Consider the following 13,824-nt stretch of genomic DNA (forward strand, 5'->3'; position numbering starts at 1 on the left):
TCATTGATGGAGAGAAAAATACGAGATTTCATTTCAAATCAATTTCCGGCATATTTCCCGTTTATTTCAACATATTGTCGAAGAATAAGCTAATCAGTGTACCGGAATATTCTTCGTAAGCTCATTCATTTCACATACATATCTTGCATTAAAATCTCGACGCATGGAAATAAAGTGGTTGTATAATCTGCAGTAGAAAAAAAAACAATGTTAGCCATTTCGTCGAATTTCGAATTTAAAATGCAATTTGCAAACTCTCTGCTTATCAGCGATGTTTTATAGAAATGGCTTCCTGGAATTTTTCACTCGTCGAACTACTGAAAAAAAAAAACAGAATTTGCAAAAATGCAAACATGTATGTTCATTGTTCATTCACAAACTGATTTATTAAATTCATTTTGAAAACTTTAACACACTGAAGCGATGCACATGCACACTCAAAATCTCTTTTTTATCTCGCATTTTTGCGAACGAACGTTAATGGAACTGATGGAAGAGTGGAAAAAAAAATGTTTGTTGCATAAAGCATGTACTTACCTTCAAAAAATTTCAAATAAAATATGATGAACAGAGCTGGTAATCCATCTGTTATATGCATCATGTTTCGTTAAACCGTATTCACTTGATCACATTCAAACTAGTTCGGATGTTTGTTGTTGTTGACCTCTTTTTTATTTTGATCGTCGAAACAACTTTTATGAATAATATGTAGCTGTGATTTCAAATTTATACCACTGTGAAAATGTTCGCTCATCTCTCTATCTCGTTTGTTCATACGATTTACGTATTCGATGTTGGTTGTCGAATTTCACATTTATTTTTATCTTGTGCACAAACACTATTTCTACGTTTATGTTTCATTGTTCCACTTTTTTCCATTGTATATTTTCAGTTTACCGTTTAATTGAATACTGTGTGTATGACTTTTGGACTGGTTTCAAGCTCTAACTGAAAATATTTGGACGAAATTTTTTTGTTGGTCGTTAATCAAATTGCGTGGGAGCTGAAAATTGGTTTCAATTCGCATGTAGCCGCACTAATTTTTAATTGAAACAAAAAGAAAGAACAAAATTGTGAGATCAATTGGATGCTGCGGTCGTTTTATCTGCGCTGGTATCAAAATGAATGGTGTACACCATCCCATATCCCAATTGATATTGATGTTGAGATGGGACTAGGGAACGTAATTCGAGCCGACTCTCGGTCTTATATTTCGATGAATGCCAAACTATTTTTCACTATACATAAATAACGACTCCATTATGGTTAATAATAATTGTATACTAAACAAGGTTGCAGCCTAAAGGTCACACACATAGCCCGAAAAATGGATGCTGCGTGTTTCACAGCCATTTTCACATGATGCCGACCGAAAAGAGTGTGGGAATAAAAAGAAGCAAACGGTTGGTCTCGCTATGCGATCATTCAGCAATGATAACACAACAACAGTGCAAAGGCCAAACAATAAGAAAAACTTTACGAACTTTTACTATTCCGTAAATACGTTCGGTTTATTCCGTTTTATTTCACTTTGGGGTGCTTTCAATTCGCATATAATAATATATCCTCTGTGTGCGTTATATTTTGTGCGTTCGTACATTCTTTCGTTGTGTTTTTCTCTCTTTCGTAGCATCCCAGTCTACGCTATGCCTTTATCGTCTGTTATAATGCTGGAATGTGTTTGGGTTGTTTATACACTGCGTGATATTTTATCATGATAACATTCTCGGCATGCCTTACGGTTTTTTCTGTCCAATTTTTATTTCGGGCGAATATTAGTCATTTCTGTACGGCATCATCACTCCCTGGCCGACATACTATTTTACGCGATGCGAGAGAGAATTTTGAAAATTTCTCCATTAGATTTACGAATTTAGATAGAAGTGCTTAATTTTTGTTGGGAGCGAAACTTTTGGCTTACTGCTGCTTTTAGTTTTTCATAATGACGAATGACGTTCAAAGTGTATCACATTTGGGTCATTGCATAGATACGATTTTTTCCCCGCTAGCAACCGTCTCTCTCCAACGCACAATCCGAATGGAACGTATTTCAAAAAGTTTCAACAAAAATCCAATGCAAACAAATAAAAGGGTTAGACAAAGTAGCCTAATAAAAATGACATTAGACTCGGTTCGGTTAGAGTTTTTGTTGTTGTTTGAATTGAAATATGCCACTGAGCCGAGACACAGGAGATGAATAAAGTATATTATCGCATGTGAAAATCTAGATTATTTTTTTTCGTTATTCCATTGCACTCGAAGAAATGCTATTTGAAAAGGTCTGCTGCGCCAGAAATGTCATCTACATATTATCATGCAAAGTGGCCCAAAATACTCACTGATCTCATCGACTCAGTCTCGACTGTGTCATTGAACACTTTTTCTCCACCGAATTCTCTTGAAGTAAACGAAGGCGCGTAAATGGATTTACTCTCAATAAGATGCATCCATCGCGTCGGTGGCAACGACATAAATAGCAGGAAAAAAAAGCTGTATCTACAAATGCAATGCGAGCATGCCAAAGAAATCTTATCGAGAGCAGCAGCAAAGCCACCCAAACTAGATAATTTAATGGAGATCGTAAGTTAATATCGAAACGTTTAGCATCGCATGTTCGCACGAAATCCGAACATAATCTTTGCATCTTTGTAGATGATTTTATTTGGAGTTGCGGTTAAATTGCCAACTTAATTACTTATTCTGAAAACGGGACGCCGCAGTTTAACTGTTTGTGTGTGTGAACGAAATGCGAATGGTGTTTTCGCCGTGAAAGAGAAACTCCTAATATATATTCATTATGGTCGCGTCGTAAAATACACATTCCAATCTGCAAATACACCAACACTGACTAAACCTGTACCGGCGGCACGAAAACCGAAATCAACTCTTTCGCAAACCTCTCCCCCTCGCAGCAGAACAGAACGAACCGACGGTTCGGTGATATTTATTTCATTATGGGCCGCTGCCTGAAAGCCATGAAGTGTCGCTAAGCTTTGCACATTCGCATTGCTTTCGATAAACATAGAGACGGCAAATGCTTTTCCTTAGGGCGACCTAAAGCACACTTTTCACACGCCCATTATGAAATTTTATGCAAATTTTATTATTTCTCGGTTGCTTAATTTGAAATCTTACTCACATTCTCTCTCTCACACTCTCACTCCCTATATTTCCGTGTGTGTGTGTGTATGTGTGTTTGAGCAGTTGCTTTGCCCGCACTCTCCCGGGCTGTAAGCGTATATCGTACACCAAATGAAGCGTATCATTTTCCTACCTAAAACTAATATTTACTCGGACAATTGATGTTTGACAACACTAACGCGCTCGCTCGCAAAATAATTTAATTTTATTAGAATGGAAATTAACGATGACTGCTCAGTTAATCGGGTTCGATGCGGTCGTTTATTTTGAGCTCGATTTGAGCCAACAAAACGTTTTATTTGCAATTAATTTCATTTCGGATGATTTTGTTGTTTTGTGGTTGTGGTTCTGCGCCTGCTATACCCGTGGTACTACTACGCACAGTGAGCATTTCGGTTTCCAGCGGCGAAAAATATTTCATTTTTCAAAATGAAGACCGAGCAAAAAAGAAGAAGTCACATCAATGAGAGAGAAAAATAAGAAATATAAATGAGAGATGGAGTCTTTTTCGGCCGTATTTTGTGCTAGTAACGTTGTTTGATAGCTGACTGGCAGGCAGGCTGGTATTTCTAGTGCAAATGCGAGGTCATTATATTGTAGCCACAACACAACACAGCCACACGATCAAAGCTGTTGAGAGCAAGTTCATTGCATGATAAAGATTAGTCATATCGTTTCTGCTCCCTCCAGTTCAAGAGAGCAACACATCTAGCGGGTGTTCTTCATTTGCTATCGTAACATTTTTCATCTTGCTACTTATCTCGGTGGTGGTTAGGCCTTGTTGGTTGGTTTTTCTCTACTTCTTTTTCCACCAAGACCAAATGCGGCATAACACAAAAAAAAAATTTTGATAGTGAAATTGAAAATATAAAATTGCTGCGATTAAAAATAATGAGACGATGCCACTCAAAATGTGCACATCACTCGCATAATTTCCAACTGAAATTGACAAAATAAACTGGCACATAACAATTGAGAGCAAAAAGATAAAGACGACAAAGAACAAACGAAGGAAGAAAAATTGAACCGAAAAAATTGTTGTGTTCATCATCGAGTGAGAAATAAATTGGATGTTTTATTCAAATTACCGAAATTTCATTTTCTTTTTTTGTTCTAATCTATCTCGCGCTATGTAATGTTCATAAAATTATTTTCACAACGAACATGGAACAAACTTGCTGCGCTAATTTTTTTTCCCGACTCTGCGGCTATCCCATTTTAGAGAGAGAGAGAGGGAGAGAGAGAGAGAGAGAGAGAGAGAGAGAGAAGATGAAAAGGGAAAGGAGGTTAAGATGAGAGCGAGAACAACTCCGATAAAAAAAAACTCATTTGTATCGTCCTCGTCGATGAACTGGTGCATACTTCTGTGGGCTTTAGTATGTGTCGCTCTTCCACAAGCGATCCTATTTCGCGGAAAACGGAAATGTTTGTTAATATTGGTTACAACATTCAATTGAAGTTGTTTTTTTTTGGCTGACTCGAGGAAAACACACTGTAACTTAACCAATAAGTTTGCTTTGCGAGTGGGTCTGACGAGTTAAATCGAATGCAAAGCAGCTTGCCGAAGTAAGCTCGTCGAGAGGTCATCAAAAAATATGAAATCTTTTTCAAGTGTAATGCCTTGCACTACATCTCAAATAGACCATTGAGTTTGTGCGCGTGCGTTTTGTTTTGGTTCATATTCCGTCCTTATTCGATTTACCCTATGCAGATTCGACTCCCAAACTTAAGCGAACAACAAATTGGTAATTTCATTTATTTGCGTAGGGAATTCCAAGTTATTAAACGCATGATGTTTGGCTCTCTTTTTTCGCTACTCTTCAATGAAACATCAATTTTTATGTCGACTATTGTTTGTGCGCGCCAATGAGAGAGAGAGAGAGAGAGAGAGAAAAACAGAACCGTGTACATATCGTTATCCAATTCTCTTTTTTTTGAGCGTAGAAAAATTTTCTGAAATCAATGTTTAAGATGGCAGAATTTGTTGTGCTTTTTTATGACCGAGTCGTAGACAGAAAAACAAAAACAAAAATTCCGAGGAAAGTGTATTGGCATCATGTTTCATGAGAAAAATATGAGATCGCAGAAAAAATATTTTGCGTTGTTGTGGCTAGGCATAACAAAAATTGTTTGCCAATCGAACTGCGGACGGCCCGAATTGAAATCCTTTCGAGAAAAAAAAACATTCGACGACAAAAAAATCATTAGCGTCGTATGGATTCAATGAGCAGTATCAAAATATGAAAGCGTGTCGAAAAAATTATACGAAATGTGAAGCTGACATATCAAGCCAAACAGAAGAAAAAGTGTGAATGCGATAGCTTGCAATTTCGGGCATATCACGCATACACAAACAAAGTCAGACACATGATGTACATGTCTTGAGTGCTCTCGCTGCTATTTTATTGCTTCGACATTTTTGCGCTGGGCGCGTGTTTGCACAAAATTCCCAAAAATTTCTGATATTTGATTTGTTCACGTTTAAAATTCGATAGAAGTTTTGTTTTTGTTGTGCGCAGTGAACGAGCGTTGGTATGTTTGTTGGTATGAGTGCTGCCTATGCGAATGCCATGCGATCATGATTTCAGTCAGTTTTCAGTGGAAAAAGTACGGAACGAGAACAAGCGAAAATGTTTTATCTATTTGAGCTGTCATCTTTTGAATAGCTATCGATGTGGAATGAGAGGAGCGTCGAGGGGACCGGAAATGCTTCGTAACTTGTAGCTTTTTATGACTGGTCGCAGCGACCAATTTTATTTCATGTTTTGGTAGCTTAATAATTTCCTAGTATTTTGTTTGCTCTCTTTTTCGTTTGGTGGTGTCGATTTGAACGAATTCAGAGAGAGAAACAAAGACAAGGGGGAAGAAACGAACTAAATCGAATTGTTTGTACCATCGACACCAACACATTTATAGACTCCATTCAAAATACTCACAATTTTCTTTTCTGTTGGGTACATTCCTAAGTTAATGAAGCGTATTATTCGATTAGACATGAAGAAGACATTTTATGTGTGCCTTTTTTCGGCTCTGTCTCCCTTCATCTCGCATCAGTTTCTTTCTGTCTTTTATTGGTTTGTGTGTGTTTCTCGTGTTGTTTATTTGTTTTGAATTTATGAATTGAAAGAATTTGAAATGTGTGCGCAATCGGTGAGGAGAAAAAAAATAACTGGAAATGAAAAGAATAACATTGGTTTTTTTTTTTGTTCGAAAATTGGGCCGATTGGCGATTGTGAGCAAGGACGAGATAGTCGTTTTGCTTTTGAATCGTTTTCTGTCATAAACATGATACACAATAGAATACAGAAAAAGAAATGATTCGCGTCTGGCTACAAAACGATACACATTTACGGATTATGTTTGCATCACCAGCACCAGCACCAGCACCACATAGATATATACATACGGAACAAATATGTCTTGTGAATTATTTGCGATCGATAATGTTAATATTCGACCTTTGTATTGGACTTGGACCTCTATGCAAAATGTGTTTGCGCGCCGCATCGGTTCGGTTTCTATCGTCTTCTCGCCGAATAAAATTCGATTCAGATGCTTTAACCGGATAACCGAATGGAATTATGTATCTATATTTTACGATAAGATTATTCTGAACAAAACATTCCGCATCCATTTCGAAATATACGTGCACAAAGCATAAACGGAATATTTTAGTGTTTCGTAGCTTTGATCGTAGGCGATAGTGTGTGCGTGTGTGATTTGTTTTAGTTTCTTTGAGCTTGTGCGATTGACGGAAAGTTTTTTTTTTATTTTCTTTTTCTGTTTCGAAATCGAACATCATTATAGTCTGGTTGATGTTGCTTGCACTGTTTAGGGGCGATCGGATTAATCACGTTAATGTTGAGTCGATATTGTTGCTGCTACTTTTGTTGGAAATTGAAATAATTCGTGCTTCACGGTCTTTAATCAATCATATGAACGGATCCAAAATCGATAGGATGTGAGCCAAAAACAAACGCTTCGTACATTATGCGCTCCAAATTCCAGCCCCGACAACAATCATCCACATATATATTAAACTATAGTACAATGTATCAATATACCGAAACTCATCAAAAATATCCATAGCAAAGCATCAGCATCAGTATGGTAGTAACACAGCCGAAATGTACGCGTTGTGAATGAATCGTTTGCAAGTAGCATGGATACCCAACAATCTCCCATGTTAATAATTAATTTGTATTCGTGCCGCGTCCACCATACGAGACAAATCAAATGTCTTGAGAATAATTTTGCTCCTTCATCAGTTTCCACTGTGTGCCACGATTTATCGCCGACCAAACGATCGTTCGCCCGTCAACAAACACGCCACAACAACCAAATTGTAATCGAATTTAGTGTGATTGATGCGTAATGAGTAATTAAAGCATTTGACACGTATTCATGAATAATAGTGCGTCAAAATTGGGAAACTTTTGATTGAAAATCAACCAACCGACCCATTCCGCCCCACTAAAGAATTACCAATTTGTTCAATTTTTGGTGACGTCAAGCGCAATTTTGTGTTAAACACTAATTTCTTTTGTGTGTTTATGGCACTTGATCTAGTTAAAATCTATATATGCATGTTACCATCTGAAGTTTTCCGCTGCTTCCATGTAGCAATTAAGTGTGTTGTTGGCACGTTTTTCAATGGCATAATATAATATAATCATCGTTTGAAAACTTCGGAAAAAGATCCTTTTCATTCGGTCGAGAAACTGAAATCTAAAAATGGTTTTTGCTGCGAAAATTTATGGTGTGATATTTTTGTAATCCAGATCACAAAGCGCCCTTAGCAACTGCTACTTGCTGCTTTTGTTGGTTACTGAGCCTTGAACAACTTGCGAAAATAGGCGAAATTCGTAATTTTTTTCTCTCTCTCCTTCTGTTTGGTTCTCACGTCTCTTTTAGTTCCGCACTACAAATTCACTTGAACCATGCCACAGTTGATGTGTATTGAGCCAAATTTCAAAAGCACTAATTTTCAATGGCACAACGACTGAATGGAAAGCTCCTTTGTTCTGCAAATCTACGCGCTTAACTTCCTTTTTTTTTCATTAACATCCAATTGATCCTATGAGCTAAATTCAAAAATGTTTTATGCGCCTTTCTATCAGCTCCCACACAATTTTCTTCATTAATTTTCACTTTTTGACACATTCTTTTTTCATGCACACACACACCAAAATTTACACCGAATTTTCATTCTTTTTTCTCTTTGAATATTGAAATAAATGCCTTACATAATTTTTTTCTTCCCCTGCTATTAGCGATCAAACCGAACCAACGGTCAAAAGATTTGAAATTTCTGAACCGAAAAATCAACTCAATCGCACAAAACACCGTAATTTCATCAAATATACACGATCTCAGTGAGTCCCATTGAAGTTACCGTTATAAATGTCCGTTTCACTTTGTACACACTATCAATTGCAACAATGAATGTGTCCGAAGTTTCCCTACGTATATTTATATAGAGAACGGCGCGGTTGAGACGTTCGACAGTTTCGACCGTGTGATACCTTGATGGGACGTGTGATTCGAACACTCGATAATTCACAACTGAGTATCGCTTATGCAGAGACAATGTTCATATCTTCATTTTTCGGAGTCTCACACGCTCAGCAGTGTCAGCAGCGACACACATGCTTTGGTTTTCCGGCTGTATTCTCTGTTAGCGGAGCCGATACCGCTCGAATTTATTCATAAGCACAAAAGGAGAATTGTGCTTTTCATTTCCAATATTCCAATGTGCTAATAAAGTCAACGTTTTCTTACTGTGGAACATATTTGACGGCTTTCTGTTGGAAACAGCATCGCTTGTGCGCACATTATCCACCATTTCCCCAGCTCGACACACGAGCAAATACACACTTTTAGCCTGCTCATCATTTCCAGCATATTGAGAAGGCAAGCAAAAAAGGGACACACACACAACGCATAGAACATCTCACGAGCTAGCACTCGAACATCTAAAAGACTGTCAATGGATTACTATTATCCGACTGAAGAGTGATTATTGCAATTTTCCGTTCAAAAACGAAACTGTTTATTTTAATTCATTAACTTGATTCCAATGAATGACGGTGATAATGTGCTTTCAAAGCGATATAGCGTCCAAATGAAATTTGGCGTGAACGAGAAAAAAAAGCGATTGAAATTAGTTAAAGCAAAATGGAGTGGTGGAACAATTGGATTTAGCGACGTGCGAGCAAAAAAATGGGAACCAATGAAGAGCGTAATTGCATCAATGGAAAGGCAACGAGTTGAAATCAGTCATTGCAATTGTTGGTCGAATGCAATTGACACCAAGCATTGATTTGCCAACCTCAAATCTCAACAGTCATCAGTCACCACGGGCCGCTTTTTCACTTTCTCTCTTTGTCTCTCTCTATGCTGCATCCAGTTTAATAAGCACAAGTGTCCTGTGGCTTGTTCAAACGTGATGAAGTGGACGACATATCACAAACTGCACGCATGCAATTGACTGATGCGATTGAGCGAATGAATCGCTGGGCGAGTGCAATAGAGAGAGACTAAATGATTGCCGTAATTATTTGGTTACAGCTAAATAAAATATTAATTTGTATTCATTAAATTTGGATGGCGGGATTTGGATGGAGATGAGTGAACGAACGAACGAACGTTGTGCATTGTGCGAAAATTGAAAGTAATTGAGGTGTGGCCTGACTAATGTGCAGCGGTTTCGGATTGAAATATATTGATTGATACTGCCAATGGAATTGATTTTAAACGAGGTTTTATTAACCAAATTATGTGATGCAGCACACACACCCGTGCTAGTCTACTCCGAAAAAAAATGTTTGTGTAAACCGCACCGGGTAAAATCGATAAAGCGTATCGCATTCGCGTAATTATTGGCATGGTTATCTGTGTGCTTTCAATGGTGTGAAATATCTGTGGCCATCCAAATTCTGATTAGAACTCATTGCAGTTTCACTCTCTATCTCTAATTACGATGTATACACGTGAAAAATCGTGGAAACAGAGAAAAACCACCAACAACTCTGGCCGAACTGAACCTCGACAATGAATGTGCAATAATTTAAACCGGAGCGTAGTCCCAATCAGGTTTTATAAATTGAATCATATTGTACTTGAGGTGGCAATTTATGCAGCATCATGAGCTACAGAGCGTCCGGGATAGAAAGAGAAAATGAGCAGTTAGCAGCAAATCGCAAAATGCATTTCGAGCGTGCTTTGCGTTGTCGAAATAATTGATGCATTCATTGGACTGTAAATAAACGGCAGCTCCTTCGAAATCGGGCAGATTGGAATTAAACACAATAATATTGAAAACAATTACTCGGTATTTAGACCAATACTGCACCTTTCTTGCTGGCGAACAATTACAAATTCGGTTTGAACGACGTGCTGCACTGCAAATGAAAACAATGCGGATTGTGCGGCGAGAGGGCGAGAGTGAGTGGAACTAGAGAGAGAGAGAAAGCAAAAGAGAATTCCGAAAACGGTAGCGCAGGTGGAAGCAGCGCTTTCAACATAATCAAGTGATAAATTTCGATTTTCCGAACTACAGAAAACGGGTTAAACACGAAGATTTATCGCTTGCGTATCGATTCATACATTATAAATAATGGCTTAAGAATTTAAGATATTGCCAGAAGATTAACGACTTCTCGGGCCATATGTACTGCTCTCGCCTGGGTTTTGTTCCATTCTCGCCGGGAGAGAGATATGGTGGTTGGAACGGTGGATTGACAGACAGAAATGCTACTACGTAATACACAGTAGCCGATTTAGTTGCCAAATCTCTTTCTCTCTTTCTGGTTGCCTAATAATACACGCACAATATCGATCACATTGAGCTACGTACATTTTTCTTTCTCTTTCTTTCTTTCTTCTTTGCTCTGCACGTGGCCGTCCCGCAGTGTTCGAGGTCGATTGACAACACGAAAACGGCTCAAAATGAATGTTTGAAATGCGAGGAAGGAATAAAAACGGAGAAGAACCAGTTTCAAGCAATCAATCCGGAAAGCTTAATAAATGAAGCAACTCTATCACTGACCAAATACGATGATGCAGAGAGAGAACATTATGGATTGCAATAAATCGCCATTCGGAAAATCGAAGCGCGGTAAGGAGAGGGAGAGAGAGAAAGAATAACGCCAAATGGTTTGGCGAGATTCGCTTGAAATGAGACGATAAACGCAAAGTACAAACTATAATTCATAGCGAATGAGGGGATCATTGCGCACCAGATGATAGAGTCGTACAGACAAAGACTGTGATGCTTTTTATTTAGTCTCTTTTCAAGCAGCAATCGAAATCCGATCCGAAAAGGAAAACTTTAATCGGGATTAAATGAGACAACTTCTCACACAATACACAACAAACTGAACGGAGGGAGCCGAGAAGCAGGAGGAAGAGCAAACTGAACGGGGCCGATGATATGAGCGAATGAAGGACAAAAATGCAACGAGCATGACCATTGGCTATAACAGATTAGCACCTATCAACCGTAACAAAATCACAATGCATTTATCTTCTATGCGCTCTTTCAATGTTCATTTTGATAGCCACTTTAGAGATGTGCCAATGTCACCCTGCCAGCGATACAAAACCCGTTAAACGATGTATTGAATAGTTTTTCATGGTATCTCGCTCTTGCGTTTTCCGTTTTCTTACTGGCATCACAACTACCGTTCACCTGCAAGCTTATTTAATCAATCTTTCTTAAGCACACAATGCTTCAATTTGGAACGATTTTTTTAAACGATTGAACCAAACTAAATGCCCGCTCTGATACTAAGCGCCTGAATACACTGGATTTTCATGGATACGAGAGTGCAAAAATAGATAGATTTGAAACAAATGAATAGAGAGCAAGTAGAAATCGATCTGATGGCAAGTGAATGTCGTACACAGTTATTAATTTGATTCGATTCCAATTTTCGATAAAAACTTCTCGATTTTTTGCTGTTGCTGCTCGTCCTCGGGCATTCTATTCACTTCGGACGACAATGATATGATATGGGAAATGTATTTGAGCTAAACTTTTTCGTACTTCACAGTGACTCTATTACATGTGAGAACTGAGTTAATCTTTGGTATTATCCTCGTGTTATCCAGTGTTTTTAAACTATTTTCCATTTCAGTGTAGATTGTTCTCACAGCTTCGATGCGAAGCAATAAAAAAGCTGCAAATAAATTGGTAGCACATCTGTCTTCTAAGGTGACTCTTCGGTGTTCTTTTTGACAGACGGTGTATATTTTTATGATACATCTGACTGAAATTCTTTATCGAACAATCACCGCACATCAAAATTGGCTCTTGGTTAAAATTGCCTTTGTGTTAAAAACAAAAATCGATAGAATGATGATAATTCACTTTTAGCATCAAACCAAGAACTGCTGCAGGTGCAACGAACTAAAAAGAATTACATTTTTCACCAGACCAATAAAAATCGCATAAAAAAGCGAAGAAAGAGAGCGATGGAAAATATTGGAGCCAAATATATTAGAACAAATATTCGATGGTGCGTTGTTCATTGTTGTGTTCAGCTGCTGTAATGCAAATGAGATGAATTTCCAGTTAACATACGTATTGAGAGCGAGACGTTTTGGTCCAGGGGAAGTCAGGCGAGTGTAAATATGTAAACGTATATCAAATGAACGTGAAATTGTTGCTAACGCATAAATTGAAGGTGGCAAAAATCGCTGGAAGAAATATGAAAGGTGTGAAACTCAACACTTTTTTCATTCTACCAACGCATATCTTTCCTCTGTGTGTATACACGCGGTGAGTGTGTGTGTGTGTGTGCGTGTTGTTTCTCCCATTCCGCCTCAGCATTTTACGGCTCTTTGTATCGTCGACATTTCGAATACACCAAATGTTTATTGTCAAAGTTTCGGAAGAATCAGTTTCATTCCGTTGCCGGAGAAAATTCGTCGGTGCGCTTTTTTCATTCGAGCGAAAACCGTTTAACATTAAAATTAAATAAATCATAAAGCATGCGGTAGAAATATATATAAGGGTGTGCCTCTCCGGCCGTCGACATTGTCGTGGCTGTTGCTGCTGCTTCCGCCACTCATCCCATTTAGCATTGCGAGTGTGAGTATGTATGTATTTTTATCCCAAATGTACGGCATTTGTGTTAACGGTTCGTCATTTAGCATGCGGTTAGTAATTTCGGAAAAACTTTTCCATTTCATTACCTTGGATACGAATCCATGCTACCTTTCTCAACGGCCCCAATCCGATTTCTATTCCATCTTTTTTTCTCTTGCTAAAAACGGCTCAAACATTCAATGGCATTACAAATTTCATCGGAAAATGTTTTCAGTTTCCCCGTCGCAATTCATTCATTTATTTTCGCTCCGAAAAATGAAATATGCGACAGCAAAATATGTTTTAATGAACCATTTCATGCGAATATTTAGCTCTTTGCTGAAATCTCACAAGCGCATGCAAGTAAATCATTACCCAGTGTGCGTTAATTCGCAGAAAAATGATTTTGCTTTCTCTCTAGTTCCCTTAGCATCGTCTCATTTTCTGATAAATGAAGGACTTTTTAATGATTTATTTCGCTTGCAATCGATTTACGTGAGCTAAGAGTATCGCATGCATACTCGCTTCGTCTCTTTGACACACCAACACCACAAGCAGCATATACCACATTGCCTGCTGTATCAAGAAGG

At 38.1% G+C, this 13,824-nt stretch overlaps 1 protein-coding gene across 4 annotated transcripts in view; it reads right to left on the reverse strand.

Annotated features, from left to right (window-relative positions):
* Positions 1-8,708, reverse strand: part of LOC129566860 (zwei Ig domain protein zig-8-like) — a 29,444-nt gene extending 20,736 nt beyond the window's left edge. The window contains exons 1-2 of one of the 4 annotated variants that reach the window (XM_055443157.1): positions 8,388-8,708; positions 538-948 (exon numbers count right to left, since the gene is read on the reverse strand). In XM_055443157.1, coding sequence (XP_055299132.1) covers positions 538-601 — 64 coding nt within the window. In that variant the 5' untranslated portion in view covers positions 602-948; positions 8,388-8,708. Of the gene's footprint in view, positions 1-537; positions 949-7,734; positions 8,167-8,387 lie in introns of those variants that run through there. The other 3 variants (XM_055443154.1, XM_055443156.1, XM_055443155.1) reach the window with 3 other exon arrangements.
* Positions 8,709-13,824: the final 5,116 nt, after the last annotated feature.

The sequence above is a fragment of the Sitodiplosis mosellana genome, unplaced genomic scaffold, assembly GCF_009176505.1.
Source record: "Sitodiplosis mosellana isolate CC-2019 unplaced genomic scaffold, AAFC_SMos_1.0 Smas_scaffold_5, whole genome shotgun sequence".
Lineage (NCBI taxonomy): Eukaryota > Metazoa > Arthropoda > Insecta > Diptera > Cecidomyiidae > Sitodiplosis > Sitodiplosis mosellana.